Source organism: Ovis canadensis, chromosome 7 (assembly GCF_042477335.2).
Source record: "Ovis canadensis isolate MfBH-ARS-UI-01 breed Bighorn chromosome 7, ARS-UI_OviCan_v2, whole genome shotgun sequence".
NCBI lineage: Eukaryota > Metazoa > Chordata > Mammalia > Artiodactyla > Bovidae > Ovis > Ovis canadensis.
The window spans coordinates 39,536,073-39,553,478 of NC_091251.1; the positions used below are offsets into that span (position 1 = coordinate 39,536,073).

The 17,406-nt window shown below is 41.8% G+C and overlaps 1 protein-coding gene across 9 annotated transcripts in view; it reads right to left on the reverse strand.

Moving 5' to 3' along the window:
- Window positions 1-17,406, reverse strand: part of RYR3 (ryanodine receptor 3) — a 575,944-nt gene that overhangs the window by 382,025 nt on the left and 176,513 nt on the right. For all 9 annotated transcript variants that reach the window (XM_069595972.1, XM_069595974.1, XM_069595971.1 and 6 more), the window contains exon 2: window positions 7,931-8,050. In XM_069595972.1, the coding sequence (XP_069452073.1) occupies window positions 7,931-8,050 (120 nt within the window). The remainder of the gene's footprint in view (window positions 1-7,930; window positions 8,051-17,406) is intronic.

Here is a 17,406-nt window from a genome sequence, read left to right on the forward strand (position 1 = left end):
CTTGACTTGTACCTTTCCATCAGCATGGGAACATGCTTAAGTCTTAAGCGCATTTAAGTCTCTTCTATTATAAAAATCCTTCCATCCTCCGACCCTCTCCAGCCATCACTCTCTCTTTCAGAGATTTCTGCACTGGCTGTCTTTCCCATTTTCCACTTGGACTCCACCTCTGCTAATTGGCTCTGCACTTGTCAGCCCGTTGAGTAAGGTCTCACCAAGACTGCCACTGGCCTCCGTGTTACTACATCTAATGGACATTCCAACCTCACATTACTTTGCCTCCTACTGATATTCTACCACGTGGACCATACTCCTTGACAGTCTTCCCTTGGTTTCTGTGGCTTCTATGACATTGCAAATGCCTACTTTCCCTCTGATTTCTTAGGATTCTCCTCCTTATTCTCTGTGTTTCTCTTCTTCTACTCATCTTTAAATATCTACACTTTCCAAGCCCTCTTCTCTTCCCTTCTTAATCCATAATTTTTCCACTCACTCTCTCCAAGCATAATTCTCTAACCTTAAGCCAATATCTCTTAAATATTATCTCCATTTCAACCTCTCTGCTCCATATATCCAGATGCCTATCAAAATTTCCTCTTGAATGTTTTTCAGGCATTTGAATTCAGTATGTTCCAAATTGGGCAGATATTGCACCCTCCTTTTTTTTGCAAATTGAAGGCTGTGGCCACCCTATGTCAAGCAAGTCTCTTGGTACCATATGTCAACCACATTCACTCACTTTGAGTCTCTGTGTCATGTTTTGATACTTCCCACAATATTTTAAACTTCTTTAAAATTATATTTGTAACAGTGAGCTGTGATCTTTGATGTTATTACTACAGCTGACTGATGGCTCAAATGATGGTTAACATTTTTTAGCAATAAAGTACTTTTAAATTAAGGAATGTACATTTTTGGACATAATGCTATTATACAGTTAATAGACAATATTAAAATGTAAATATAACTTTTATATGCACTGGAAAATTTAAAAAAATTGTGTGATTCACTTTATTGGGAATATTTGCTTTATTGTGGTGGTCTGCACCCAAGCCTGCAATATCTCTAAGGTATACCCATATAATCTTTAACTTTGGGAATCACAGAGTGGTGGAGTGCAGGAGAAAAGACAGGTAAACCATCCTAAATCAATGCAATGTATGTTTTGACACGCCCCTCCCATTTACAGTGCTTCTGTGTCTTATTTCCCAATACAGAGGCACAATACATCTGCCTTATCACTCTTTAAAAAATGTACTTGCTAGAAAAAAATATGATAATCTTTATATCTGTAAAAAAGTTAGCTATAAAAATTTCAATATTGCTTCATGTACTGAGAGCATTTGCATTTTAATAGATTCTGTTTGATTTAAGCAAATACATATTTCTAACTTTGGAGTGTCAGGCGTTCAAAGGACAGATGCGACAAGGTTGTGGGAGGGCATATAGAGATCTCCCTGGGTATTCTTAAAAATCTAGCCACTTGAAGAAATATGGCTTCTTTATCATTAAATAAGAATCATAATACTCTCTATTCCTGAGTATTATAGAAATTAGACAGTGGTTTGAGTTTGGAACGAACCATCTTCAGGAAGTCACTTAACTTTGTTTAAATTGCTTTATCTTTTTTTTTAAACAATGAAAACAATATTTGCTTCATAGGGTTGTAAAGATTAAATGAGAGTGTGTAAGCATCCACAGCAGTACAAAACACACAGACTATAATGCTTGATAAAAGTTAAAAAAAAAATCAGAATTTCAATGTTTAAATCTCTATATTAAAAAACATGCGATTTTTACAGTTTTATCATAGTTTGGCTTTTATAAGATCTCAAGCCCATTGAGAAGACTACACACTAAAATTATATTGAGAAGTTCAAAAAAAGGTATACAACTTCAGGTTGAGCCTCTGTTTCCATAAATTTGCACAGACTTAGTTTTTTAGGAGTAAAGAGTAAATCTTTCTGAGCTGAAGATAATAAAAGCAACAGAAAATTTTTTTTTTTGCCAAGAATTCTGTTGTAATTAATGTCATTGACACAATGATGTTTGCACAAACACAGATGTTTAATTCTCGGTGTTCAGTACCTATACAAGTTTTCAGAAACCACAGGAGACTATTTTATTCAGTTTTCAAAAGAGGAAGTGAAAACAATAGGAATGAAATTTTCCTGGAAAATGTTCAATTTGAAAATTAGATTTGATACTGGATTTTTCATTTTGAGTAAACCATGGTCAGCAAGACACAGTGCTCCCTGACAGAAAGGTGGAACATTTTTCTGAGAGAGCCCAAAGACTTCAGATACGACACTGACTTTTAAAGGGCACTAGGGTAAACTGTTTCACTTCATCCACATTAGTTTCATTACTAAAATTGGTGAAACAAACAAACCATGGTCTGTTACAACTGATTTTCAACAAAGAGTTTCCATATTTTTCTTCTTTTTTGGTGATCTACAATTAAGGAATGCAGAAGTCAGGATTTGGAAAGGTATTGGCTTATAATCATAAATAACTGCAATCAATGAAGATTCCTGTGGGGTAAGGTATATGAAACTCTCTCCTCTTTTTGCCTGAGAATCTGACCTTCAGTTAATTGTCCAGTTTTGTTCTCAGGACAACCTGATTAAACTGATATGCTAATTATGTTACGAGAGAATATTGCTTAGGGTGAAAATGATCCCTAGTTTGTAGCCTGCATCTGGACTGGAAAGATCACCAGTACTTCATAGAAAGCCCTTTATTTGTGATTCCTCAAGTGTGAAGACTTTTGTATCAGGGGTGGTCCTTCAAAAGCTATGCCTGTGGAGTTGTTACAAGATACATCAGCTCCTGTGGTACAGAGCCTTTTAAGCCATGATGACTCTACACCTGCCTGATGTGGACCTTGTCTCTTTGAACCTGAGCTGTCATTTGGGGTGGGGATTGAGAAGGCAGACCCTGGAGGCTGCAAGGATTTCTGCAGAAGTGCCTGACACTTCCCAGCAGGCAAGCTGTGGCTCTTGTCCAACTAAGCAGACTGGGGTCTACCAGCATCTTATGAGTCTGGATGTTAAGTTGAACCAAAGGCAACCTCTTGGTGGACACTGCAGATACAACATAGATGAGACACAATATTAAGAACCAGAGGAAAAATAGTCGATTCCTGATTCCTGGGAGTACATTTTCCACTTAAAAATGACTGTCAATATGTAAAATAAATTGTCACTGGGAATCTGCTGTGTGACTCAGGGAACTCAAACCAGGGCTTTATAACAAACTAGAGGGGTGGGATGGGGAGGGAGGTGGGAGGGATGTTCAAGAGGGAGGGGACATAGGTATACTTATGGCTCATTCATGTGGATGCTTGGCAGAAACCAACACAATTTTGTAAAGCATTACTCTCCAATTAAAAGTAAATAATTTTTAAAAATGACCATCAATAAGCATTTGTTGCTATTGATAAAAACAGAAGCAACATTTCCCTTCAATGTTGCTTGGTCCCTGGTTTCAACACTGAGTCTTCCCTACAAAACAAAATACCTTTTAACTCCTCACATTGTGCTCATTTGAATGGAAAGCTGAATAAGGGTGCTTCTGTAAATTAATATCTGCAATTTCAGGGGCCTTCAGAAAAGACCATGACAAACAAGACTCAAAGTCACAAGAACTCTCCCAAGGGCTCAGCAGTTCCTAGTTTATAGCAGGTGTTGATATTCTAAAACTTTTGCTTCCTGTATTTCTACCCTCTTGCTCACTGCTTCAATATGACCTCTTTTTTCTCAGGACTTGTACACAGAGAATATCTTATCTCATGTCTTCTTTCTCTAAGGTCTTTCTTCTCCCTAGAGTTCATCTCAATTTTACCTCGAGTCTCGACTAAGTTGAAATACCCTTGACTGGGATGGCCCAAGGTCACCAGCTGGCTCTGTAGCCAGTTGATAAGAGTGACGTTTGAGGTCCATGCCTTATACCCAGTTTGCCAGGCTCAGGAAAAAACAGACCTTCTCATTTCATTGCAGGGTTAACATTAGTTTCCAAGAGCCTAAGAATGGCACCATTGGTTGTGAAATCTGACAGTAGAGAATTAAGAGAAATATCTAGTGAAAAGGGAGGGAACAGGACAGAAGAGGGATGTGCATAGCTGGAGCTGACTATAGGAAAGCCTGAAGTCACATAAAATGGGTTAATCTAGCAGGCTGCTCCCAGTAGTGGTGACAGGAAATTCTGAAGACCTATCTATCCTTTCCACGAATGTATCCTATTTTTCTGTGAGAAGCCCTCATGGTGCACTTTCTTCATACTATGCACATAAGAGACACACACTTATGCAATGATAGTATGGGTGCCAACTCTAACAATTGGTTTATCCTTTTGGAAAACCAGTTTAATGTTGTTTATACTCTGATGCTATTAATTCTTCTCCTGGACAATAATCCAGCAAGCAAAAGTAAACCAACAAAACCATGTACATGAATTTTTCTTTAATAACCATGAAGATTACATAGCAATGTGAAACTAGATGAAATGGGAAAGAAAAAAAGCAGAACATCTGAATATCCATTATGAGTGTGACTTTGAAAATATATGGGTACATGTGGACAAAGGCCAGAGTGAAAAACAAAAATAATAGTTGTGACAGGGAATACAGTGATAGATGACACATTTCTTACAAAACTTCTTCAGTTGTGTTATCTTGTTTTAAATTTAAAATGAAAATCCAAAATAAGAACAATCAGTCAAATGGGTGTTAGGAAGGGTTTTTCTCATCCCTAATACACTTCTGAGTGGTATGGGTTATTATTTTACACCTGAGGGATGCAAAGAATTCTTAGGTTATGATATATAGTTCTCTTTAATTTTTTTTAGGTAATCTGGCCTAAATCACAATAGCCAATGGTTAAACATCCTCTGGATCACGGAAAAAGCAAGAGAGTTCCAGAAAAACATCTATTTCTGCTTTATTGACTATGCCAAAGCCTTTGACTGTGTGGATCTCAATAAACTGTGGAAAATTCTGAAAGCGATGGGAATACCAGACCACCTAACCTGCTTCTTGAGAAACTTCTTGAGTAACAGGTCAGGAAGCAACAGTTCAAACTGGGCATGGAACAACAGACTGGTTCCAAATAGGAAAAGGAGTATGTCAAGGCTGTATATTGTCACCCTGCTTATTTAACTTCTATGCAGAGTACATCATGAGAAACGCTGGGCTGGAAGAAGCACAAGCTGGAATCAAGATTGCTGGGAGAAATATCAATAACCTCAGATATGCAGATGACACCACCCTTATGGCAGAAAGTGAAGAGGAGCTAAAAAGCCTGTTGATGAAAGTGAAAGAGGAGAGTGAAGAAGTTGGCTTAAAGCTCAACATTCAGAAAATGAAGATCATGGCATCTGGTCCCATCACTTCATGGGAAATAAATGGGGAAACAGTGTCAGAATTTATTTTGGGGGGCTCCAAAATAACTGTAGATGGTGATTGCAGCCATGAAATTAAGACGCTTACTCCTTGGAAGGAAAGTTATGACCAACCTAGATAGCATATTCAAAAGCAGAGACATTACTTTGCCGACTAAGGTCCATCTAGTCAAGACTATGGTTTTTCTAGTGGTCATGTATGGATGTGAGAGTTGGACTGTGAAGAAAGCTAAGCGCTGAAGAATTGATGCTTTTGAACTGTGGGGCTGGAGAAGACTCTTGAGAGTCCCTTGGACTGCAAGGAGATCCAACCAGTCCATTCTGAAGGAAACTAGTACTGGGTGTTCATTGGAAGAACTGATGCTGAAGCTGAAACTCCAATACTTTGGCCACCTCGTGCGAAGAGTTGACTCACTGGAAAAGACTCTTATGCTGGGAGGGATTGGGGGCAGGAGGAGAAGGGGACGACAGAGGATGAGACGGCTGGATGGCATCACTGACATGAGTCTGAGTGAACTCTGGGAGTTGGTGATGGACAGGGAGGCCTGGCATGCTGAGATTCATGGGGCCACAAGTAGTTGGACACGATTGAGAGACTGAACTGAACTGAAAGAGAGTTTACACTGTGCTAGGTGGTTCACAAATATTAACTAATTTAAATCTTAATAACAACATTCTTAAGTTGTTACTATTAAATTTCCATTAAGCAGATGAAGAAAACTAAGTTCAGAATGGTGAGGTACCTTGCTCAAGGCCCTAGCTTAGCTGGTGAGTGGTAAACACAGGATTCAGACTCAGAGTCTGGCTCCAGAGCAATGCCCTAAACTGATGTCCTACACCCTACTCAATGGATGACTAGCAAATCGTACCACGGGTTTCTAATTCAGACCAATGTTCTTTCCATTACACCAGACTGCATCTTATCTGGAAGATGGAAAAGCTGGAAACAAGACTGAGTGACTTGCTCGTGGTCACATGATGAGCTAATGGCTGAGAATCAACTTCTTGACTTATAATCTAATGATTTTCCTATTATCCCAGACTGCTGGGAATGAAGAGAAAAATACCTAGCTAAGAGCAAAAGTAAATGAGGAAAGACCTCAGGGAAATCAAACCTAAGACCTCTAAAAGATAAAAATCTTATTTGTCTCTTTGCTCTGCCATTTATTTGAATGTGACTCTGTCCTTCACGCTACTGACAGATGTCTGTGCTCATGGACCAGGGACCTCCCTACATGGGAGGGAGGCAAGTGATGACGAGCAGAGGGGCTTCAGGGAGGCGTGGCGACCACGGGGCACACTTGATGTTCTAGGATTTGGCCAAACTGCATGTGTCTGTGCTGTACATGTTAACGTGGAGAAATGACATACTAATCAGGTGGCTTTACTGGAAAATATAACCATTTTCTGATTTAAAACGTTCTATAGGAAAAACTGAGCATGGGGGTGTGGGTGATGGATAATTGTGTGCCAACTTGTTTAAACTATAGTATTCAGTTATTTAATCAAACACCAATCAAGGTTTTGATGTGAAGATACTTTGTACATATAATTAACATCTACAATCAGTTGGCTTTAAAGGGGATTATTACCCTTGATAATGTGGGTGGGCTTTCCCCAATCATTCAAAGGCCTTATGAATAAAACCTGAGGTTTCTTGGAGGAAAAAAATGTCTGCCTTAAGACAGATTCAACTCCCGAGTTTCTAGTTGATCTGACCTATGGATTTCAGATTTCCCAGCCCTCAAAAGTGCATAAAAGTCAATTCCTTAAAATAAATCTGTATCCATCCATCCACCCATCCATCCACCTAGCCAGAAAAAGGAAGAGATCCTATTGCTTCTGTTTCTCTAGAAAACCCTGACTGATATAAAGGTCTTTCCAGGACTGCAAAGTACTGTGAGCATATGGGGCACACAGAGCCACCTGACATACAGTTTGTGAAAAGTAGAGAGCAAATGAAAATGGAGGAAGGTAAGTTTCACTGAGGAGAGATAACACTACATGCTGCCACACAGGCGGGGACCACAGCAAATGTTCCTCTCTGCCCCTGGGTCACAGCAGGCAGTTACAACCATCTCAGCACAGTCACAACTGAAAGTGATGAGCTTGTTGTGAGACACAGGCCCAAGGACCCATGAATCGCTGAGGCAATAAAATGATAGCTGGGAGTAAAGAAAACACACTTAGATTTCCAGGAATTAACAACAAGGAAGGCGTTTGGGGCATAACAAAAGCATCTTGTTTGGGGCATAACAAAAGCATCTTCTCCCTGAAGACTGACAGTGACCTCAAGCCGTCTCCCCCATGTGCTGCTGAACACTTAAAGATAGGTACTACTAATTCTTCACATTCCACTGTATAACTTTCTAGGCTGGGGAGAGTTATGGGATCTGCTTCCCATTTCAAAATAAGTATATCTGTTGAATTTCTTCCTCACCACCCTCATCATCACTTCCCAGCAGTCCCATCCCCGGATGACTGCTTGGGAGGTCAAGAGGGAAGGTGCAGAGCAGACGGTCAATCTCACCTTGGCTTCTGAAGTGGGTTCCAAAAAGCACAGGCGATTCCCAAGTCCCTCGGCTGCCAGGCAGAACTTCCTCTGCTCCTTGTGAATGTTGGCGATGCACTGGAGCACCACTTCATCTTCCTGCCAGGGGAACAGAGACCCATGTGAGGAGCAAGGGACTACCTCCCAACGCAAAGCCAAGCCCCTAAGGCACCCTGCTGCATCTTCCTCAGGTCTGCTGAGGGGCACATGCCTTTGAATATTAGATAAAGGAGAGTTTTTTCCTTGCATGGCATACCTGAGCTCCTCCCCTGAGTCAGGATTCTATTCATCTCTGGGGAGTGGGGTAGCAAGGACTTGGAAGAGAGGTACTACTTCAGTTCACAGCGTGAGCCTCACTTCTGAAATGTACAAACTGCACACCATCCAGGTAAGCAGAGGATTTCAACCCTTGAGGGACTCTTAAACTAAACCTAAGCAATTTCTCCAAATAAGCAATTAAGCAATGAGGGAAACTGAGATGGCAGCAGAGATCAGAGGGAGGCAGGATCAGTGGAGGGAAGGTCCATTCTGTGACAGGCTGGAAAGAGACATGTTTTGTTGGAGGAGAGGGATGTATGCAGTGGAACACATTCGCCAGAGGTGACAGAGGACGCTGCGGAGGGGCCAGCAGACGCCTTTTAATTTTAAATTCTTTTATATTAAGTTATAGCTGACTGAGAATGTGGTGTTAATTTCACGTGTACAGCAGAGTGATTCAGTTAAACACAAATGTATATAGCACAGGGAACTCTGCTCAATAGTCTGTAATAATCTATATGGGAAAGGAGATGCATTTTAGATATGCATCTAAGGAAGACTAAAAGGAAAGGAAGACTGAGAGAAGCCTTGAGGATCCAGGCTGGAAGGAGGAGTGGTCAAATAGAAGAGCCACTCTGAATTCCCAAGGAGAGGACCGTCCTTCTAGGTGGCAGCCTCAAAAGCAGCCTTCCTTCAATTGCAGACACCTTGTTTGAGTGGCATTCCTCTGCTTGATGGTCCAGAAATGAGGCTGACCTCCATTTACAGGAACATGATCACCCCCTGCACAACCCTGCCTGATGATGAGAGGCAAACCTCTTCCTTACCCATCCCTCCATCCTTGCTCCTCCAACCTGTCAGTCCACATGCTCTCTCTCCACCACCACTTGACCTTGGGTTTCAAACATCAAGGAAGACTTCCAGGCACGGTTGAATTAAAGGGGGAAGCAGAGGCGTGCCAGGTGGAAGTGCTTCTTCTCAGCGCTTGCTCTCCTGTTCCTCATCTCAGTCCCAGATCCCCTTGTGTTAGTGTCAGTCCTATCCTACAGTATTGGAAAGGAAAGCAAAGAAAAGTGAAGTGGCTCAGTCATGTCCAATTCTTTGAGACCCCATGGACTGTAGCTACTAGGCTCCTCTGTCCATGGTACTTTCCAGGCAATAGTACTGAAGGAATAGTACCATTTCCTTCTCCAGGGGATCTTCCCGACCCAGGGATCAAACCCAGGTCTCCCGCATTGTAGACAGACGCTTTACTGTCTGAGCCACCAGGGAAGTCCAGTACTGGAAAGGCACACTAAATAGACATGATTTTTCTTCCACTGTGCCTAGAACACATCTCAGTTCTATTCAGTCCAGTCACTCAGTCATGTCCAACTCTTTGCGACCCCATGAATCACAGCATGCCAGGCCTCCCTGTCCATCACTAACTCCCAGAGTTCACTCAGACTCACGTCCATCAAGACAGTGATGCCATCCAGCCATCTCATCCTCTGTCATCCCCTTCTCCTCCTGACCCCAATCCCTCCCAGCATCAGAGTCTTTTCCAATGAGTCAGCTCTTCGCATGAGGTGGCCAAAGTGTTGGAGTTTCAGCTTTAGCATCAGTCCTTCCAAAGAACACCCAGGACTGATCTCCTTTAGAACGGACTGGTTGGATCTCCTTGCAGTCCAAGGGACTCTCAAGAGTCTTCTCCAACACCACAGTTCAAAAGCATCAGTTCTTCAGTGGTCAGCTTTCTTCACATCCATACATGACCACTGGAAAAACCACAGCCTTGACTAGACTGATCTTTGTTGGAAAAGTAATGTCTCTGCTTTTCAATATGCTATCTAGGTTGGTCATAACTTTTCTTCCAAGGAGTAAGAAAATTAAGGAAATCCTTAATTTCATGGCTGCAGTCACCATCTGCAGTGATTTTGGAGCCCCTCCCCCAAAATGTCTGACACTGTTTCCACTGTTTCCCCATCTATTTCCCATGAAGTGATGGGACCAGATGCCATGATCTTCGTTTTTTTGAATGTTGAGCTTTAAGCCAACTTTTTCACTCTCCTCTTACCAAGAGGCTTTTTAGTTTTTCTTCACTAACACATCTAATCACATGGAAAAATGAAATTCTCTATGTGGTGGGAACATGAGGAGATTCAATGGGACTAACCCCTACAAAGAGGTCTGCAATGCCCAGGGATTGGCCAGGGGTGACAGGGAAATTGGAGACATCACAAATCACAGACATATGAGGTGAACATTGAGGGAATACAAAAGGCTCCATACTTTTGCTAGCCCTGAAATGTCACTGCTCATCACCAAATTGAGTCAGTAATAAATTCAAGCCTCTGCTTCAGAATTCAATATTCATTTGAGTTGAGACAGAAGACAACTCCAGAATATCACTTCTCTCGAAATGTGGGCTTGGGGAGATCTTTGAAAAAATGAAATTTTTCCCCAGGCAGAGTATCCCCCAGAACCCAGAGCCAATACCATCCCCCCTGGGGGGCAGAGGGAATGGGGGAGGATTCTGAGTTGTCAAAACTTCAGAAAGGTGCCACGAAACAGGGGCATGGGAATCCAATGATCTGTACTGCAAGAGGCAGTCCTCAAAACACATAATTTTTCCATCCAAAATGTCAAGAAGACCCCCTGTTGAGAAATACTTTAAGTATCTCCTACCCACATACCCTTCACCAGTGGAAACAGGCATTTGGAAATCACAGAACTGGATCTATGGACCAGATTTCTCACAAACAAAGGGGAAGTCAACAAAGTTTCTTTATAATATGTGTCTTAGAGAATCTCTTTCCATAATCACTTTTCCCATGTTCTTTCCACCCTAAAGTGCCCAAACCATCTTGCACTAGCTGCCTCAGGGATCTATTTGTCTTCTGAAATTGACCTGTGCTATAATTCACATCCTCATAACCTAGGCTACCAATCAACTCATGAAATAAAGGAATTGCCCTGGCTCAGTAACCACTTCCTGAAGAGCACTCACATACAGGCACTGTCCAAGTCAGCACTCTGGGGGATACCCGTGACTGTGTGACTCTGGGCCAACTTACCCTTCTCCAAACACGTTCACTTTTTTCCACCTGCTGTCTGGAACTGTACACCTTGGACTGACCTGGCTGTAGACACCAGCTGGCATGGCAGCCTGTACCTGCCTTCCCTCCAGACAGCAGCTATTAGCACCACAAACCTTCAACAGGCAGACATCTGGAGCCAAAGATTGCTTGACGCAGAAATCTTTGCACCATTTGGAATCATGAGATGAGTTAATTTAACCCATTTCATTAATTTTCTCACTCCCTAGTGAAACACAGAACACAACCCCCTCTATGCCATTACCAACTCTATCTAGTTTACTCATCCCTATACTGATGTATGCTTTCTCCCCTCTTGTTATCTCTCTTCCTTTATCCCTTTGCTTTAAAGCAAATCTGGGAATTTCCAGATAATGCTATTTCCGAGGAAGCCCCTTTAACTGAAGGCTGCAAATTCTCCCACTTTTGTTATTTTTTCTTCCAGAAACTCTAGCTCCCCTCACAATCCTCAGTGCCAACTCAGATGATTACTCTTCTACTCAGGTGCCAAGAATCTTCTATTTTCAGATACATGATAGCCAATCTCCACACCTTCTTTGGCAGTCTATCAACAGACTAGTTACTTCTCCCATTCTTTATCTGACTCTAATGACAATTGGGGAATTTCATAAACATTTCTGTGTGAATGCAACTCACATTTATTGAGTGCCTTCCAAGGGCAAAAAATTCTTCCAGGATATCATGAAGTACACCAGGTTTTATAAGAGGTGATATGTTAATATTGTAATAATGGAGCTGACACCTGAGAGGCCAGCCCACAGCCTTTCTCCACTCTGCTTTAATCATCATCTCAAGTAATTTCAAGGTTCTTGTGGACAATCTATTCAAGATGAATCAGTTCAGTTAAGTTGCTCAGTCGTGTCCGACTCCTTGCGACCCCATGGACTGCAGCACCCCAGGCCTCCATATCCATCACCAACTGCCGGAGTTTACTCAAACTCACGTCCATTGTGTCGGTGATGCCATCCAACCATCTCATCTTCTGTCGTCCCCTTCTCCTCCTGCCTTCAATCTTTCCCAGCATCAAGGTCTTTTCAGATGAGTAAGGTCGCATCAGGTGGCCAAAGGATTGGAGTTTCAGCTTCAACATTGGTCCTTCCAATGAACATTCAGGACTGATCTCCTTTAGCATGGAATGGTTGGATCTCCTTGCAGTCCAAAGGACTCTCAAGAGTCATCTCCAACATCACAGTTCGAGAGCATCAATTCTTCAGTGTTCAGCTTTCTTTATACTCCAACTCTCATACCCATACATGACTACTGGAAAAACCATAGCCTTGACTAGACAGACCTTTGTTAGCAAAGTAATGTCTCTGTGTTTCAACATGCTATCTAGGTTGGGCATAACTTTTCTTCCAAGGAACAGGCATCTTTTAATTTCATGGCTGCAATCACCATCTGCAGTGATTTTGGAGCCCCAAAAAATAAAGCCTGCCACTGTTTCCACAGTTTCCCCATCTATTTGCCATGAAGTGATGGCACCAGATACCATGATCTTTGTTTTCTGGATGTTGAGTTTTAAGCCAACTTTTTCACTCTCTCTTTCACTTTAATCCAGAAGCTCTTTAGTTCTTCTTCACTTTTTGCTATAAGGGTGGTGTCGTCTGCATATCTGAGGTTATTGATATTTTCCCAGCAATATTAATTCCAGCTTGTGCTTCTTCCAGCCCAGCATTTCTCATGATGTACTCTGCATAGAAGTTAAATAAGCAGGGTGACAATATACAGCCTTGACGTACTCCTTTTCCTATTTGGAACCAGTCTGTTGTTCCATGTCCAGTGCTAACTGTTGCCTCTTGACCTGCATATAGGTTTCTCAAGAGGCAGGTCAGGTGGTCGGGTATTCCCATCGCTTTCAGAATTTTCAGTTTATTGTGATCCACACAAAGGCTTTGGCATAATCAATAAAGCAGAAATAGATGTTTTTCTGGAACTCTCTTGCTTTTTCCATGATCCAGTGGATGTTGGCAATTTGATCTCTGGTTCCTCTGCCTTTTCTAAAACCGGCTTGAACATCTGGAAGTTCACGGTTCACATATTGTTGAAGCCCGGCTTGGAGAATTTTGAGCATTACTGTACTAGCGTGTGAGATGACTGCAATTGTGCAGTAGTTTGAGCATTCCTTGGCATTGCCTTTCTTAGGGACTGGAATGAAAAGTGACCTTTTCCAGTCCTGTGGCCACTGCTGAGTTTTCCAAATTCGAAATGAATAACTTGACCTAATGACTGACCCTCTGTTTTGGTAACACACTCTAATGAAACTTCCTTGTCATGACCTAGAATGAATCCAGTTCTAAGATCCAAAACTGGACTTTTACTCTACAGATGCATGCTTCTCTCTTGCTCGCTTTCTCATTGCACTATTCTTGCTTTCCCCTTCAGCAAATTGGCCAGTTCCAAGAGGGCACACTTCCATCGTCATTATTTTCTCCACCCCACCAAGGAAAATGATTGATTTTTTTGAAAGAGAAAACACCACAGCTTTGAAGTTTGGGGAGTTTTAAAAATATTGTGTACTAACTCATATAAGTAGAATCCAGAAAAATGGTATAGATGATTTACAACGTAGAAATCAAGACATAGAGAACAAACACATGGATACCAAGGGGGAAAAGGGGAGTGGGATGAACTAGATCGGGATTGGCATATATACATACTGTTGATACTATGTAGAAAACAGATACCTAATGAGAACCTAACTATATAGCATAGAGAACTCTACTCAGTGCTCTGCAGTGACCTAAATGGGAAGGAAATTCAGTTCAGAGGGGATATATGTATACATGAATATATATGAATCAGTACAGCTGATTCATGTTGCTGTCCTGCAGAAACTGAGTTACACAGCAGTGTAAAGAAACAATACTCCAATAAAAATGAAAACAAACAATAAATAAATTTATAAGGGTTATTTTTGGTAACATTCTCAACTTGTTTGAACCTTGCTTCATTGAAACACAATCATAAATTTTTTCCTTTTTCATAGGACTTATAGCAGACTTAACTCAGTCAATATCAAACAATAATAGCTTCCATCTATAATAGAAAGAGAGGTAAACTAAAGGGAAGAAAGCATAGGCTGGAGGGCATAATAATCAGAAACAGTAAGACCTTTCAAACCCAGCCTCTGTCCTTGGGTGGGCATTATGAATCTCCTGGGACCCCAGGAAATAATCTGCATAAGACCACAGAAGGTTTTCCTTCTTTTACCAAATAAGTCTAAAGGTCTCTGCCTGGCTTTGAAAATGTCTCCACCACTGAGTTCTCCCCTCCACCTCTCATCTTATCTTCCTTCATTCCTACTGCCTACCATCTCCCAAATAAGCCTTGCTCAGAGTTCATGGAATGCTCCTCCTTGAAAGTCCCACTTCCTTCATTCAACTCCATAGTCTCTTAGTTCTCTTCACTTTATGATGGATCCTTCCCATGTTCCCTTTCTCCGGCCACTCCTAAACACAGGGATCACTCAAGGGTGGGTCTTTGTCATTTTCCCTTAGAAATCTCACTCAGTCTTCAGGCTTCCAGGTTTATTCTGAGAGTCATTATGCCATCTGTACCTCCAGTGGAGCTAGTGGTAAAGAACCTGCTTGCCAAACAGGAGACATAAGAGATGAGGGTTTGATCCCTGGGTTGGGAAGATCCCCTGGGCAAGGGCATAGCAACCCACTCCAGTATCCTTGCCTGGAGAATCCTATGGACAGTGGAGCCTGGTGGGCTACAGTCCCTAGGATTGTAAAGAGTCAGACACGATTGAAGCAACTTAGTATGCATACAGTCACACACACACACCTCCAACATGATGGCATTCTATAGTTCCAAATATCCACCTATTGATCCATGGACTTAATACCTCAAACCAATATGTTCCATTGTATCAAAAGGCTTCCTTTTTTTCCATGTATTCATCTTTCTATTATGATTCCTGTATTTGTCAATGACATGTCCAACCCCTCTGCAGCCCAGGCTCAAACACCATCACCTCCTATCTGAGTCTTCTCTCTCTCCTCTTCTGCAACATATGGATCAGAGGAAGCAGACACTGGAGCTCTAGAGCTCAGGACAAGGCCATAACAATACCCAAAGCAGTCTGCCTCTGGTCTTTTACTGGAGGTACAGCCCCGACTTCATTATTTTCCTGCTGAAAATCCAAAATGACTCTCTACACTGTCCACAAAACAGATATAAATTTCTTAAACCAGTATATAAGGACCTCCACTTTCCAACTTCTTCCCTACAGACGTCTTTGCCATCTCTACCCCTATGCCATGATTTGCCCTGTTTTCCTGTGATCACAGATCCGCTGGCCTCCCAAGCTCAGCTTAAATACCATATTCTTTATGAAGTCCAGGTCATTATGCCTCTCCTGCCAAACTTGCATAGCAATTATTACCATTCTCTTGCATAATGGTTATTCATAATATGCCATATCCCCAGTTATGTATTTGGAAATGGCTCACATTTGCTGATCTCTGACTGTGTAACAGGCACTGTGTTTTATGCACAGTGACCCATTTAAACTTCATGTCAGTGCTATGATGTCGGTACTATTGTAATCTCCATGTGACAGATGAGAAGCCGCTGTGCAGAGCAGTTAAGTAACTTGCCTAAGGTCTCCTGGTGGCAAGGGGTGGAGCCTGGTATCCAGTCTGGACAGACTGTATCCACATTCTCTTTCCCAGCATCTCTCAGTTGGCCATTTACCCCTTGAAGGCAGGGTCCCCATCTGGTTCACCTTTACACCTATTGGGATACTCACAAGCATGGTGCCTTAAACACATCATGCACCCAATTATAACTTATTAAGTGGGCGTGTTTCCACCTTGCAACCCCAGTTAATTACAAACTCTGTTAAAGCAGAAAACAGCTTCCCCATCCAAGCTGGGAATGTAATGTGTTTGGTAAAATCATGTTGGCTGATTGGAATATGAAATCTGATTAAAAGAAGAGATTACTCTCATGGAACAATAGTTTTTGTAGAAGGGGTCACTGCTTCACTGATGAGCCAGAACTGAGTAAAGTTATAAAAACAGAATAGATATTAACATAAAGGAGGAATGGGGGAAAAGCCATAATGAGGCTTTGGAGCCCATTTCAAAATTTCTTAGTTTCTGTTGCTTAATTGTTATTGCTGATAATAACAACCATTCATTCTATACCAGACACTCTGCTGAAATCTAGCCTCCCCTCCTAGATTACGTAACACTCATAACAACACAACCATTCTAAGGATGAGGAAACCAAAGCTCTGAGGATTTAGCTAATTTTAATGAATAAACATTTAATGAGCAGTCACTATGTGTCACCGTGTTCCAGCACCTCAGTTTAGTCCTTACAACTTCCCTAATATTCTCTCTATTCATAGATAAAGAGGCTGAAGCATAGAGAGCTTAATTAACTTGCCTAGCACCACACCACATGTAAGTAACAGTTTCCAACCTTGAACCTGGGATTACATGAATCAGGGGCCTGTCCTCCTGATCATGGTGCCAAAACAGCTCTTGACTCCAAGAGACTGACCTTAGCAATAGATCTGAAATACATCTTCCTGATTCTAAGGCCCATGTAATGGTGCTGATAAAAATAGATATATCCTGGCCCTCTCACATGGTGATCCAACTACAAAAAGTAACCAAATCGGAGAGCATGATGCCAGAGAGAACAGCCAGAGAACTTAAAATCAAATAAAATCAAATTTCTCAGTGTTCCATGATTGTAACGATGGATGGAGTGAACATCATCCTTAAACTTGTAGCAGTGGGGGGGAATGATTAAAATCCAAGGTATATCGTATATCAGCATCCCCTCAAGCCATGTGGTTCACAAGCGCTGGCTATTCCTGTCATAGCTCCAGCCTGGGTGGTGCTGAGTGATTGTCCCTGAACAAGAATATACAGCCTTTGGCTCTCTTGGCTGAGATGTCATGTTATCACAGGTTGCCTCTGACAATGTTCTTCCCATACCCCACTAGAGAACTTTGAACTTGAAAATGAATGGAGCTTGCCTATTCTATTCCTGCTGCTTCTTTCTTACACCCCGACTCCCAGCACCAGGGCCAGAGAAGGTCTGTGTTTGCCATCTCGGAGCTGATGGACGGGGGCA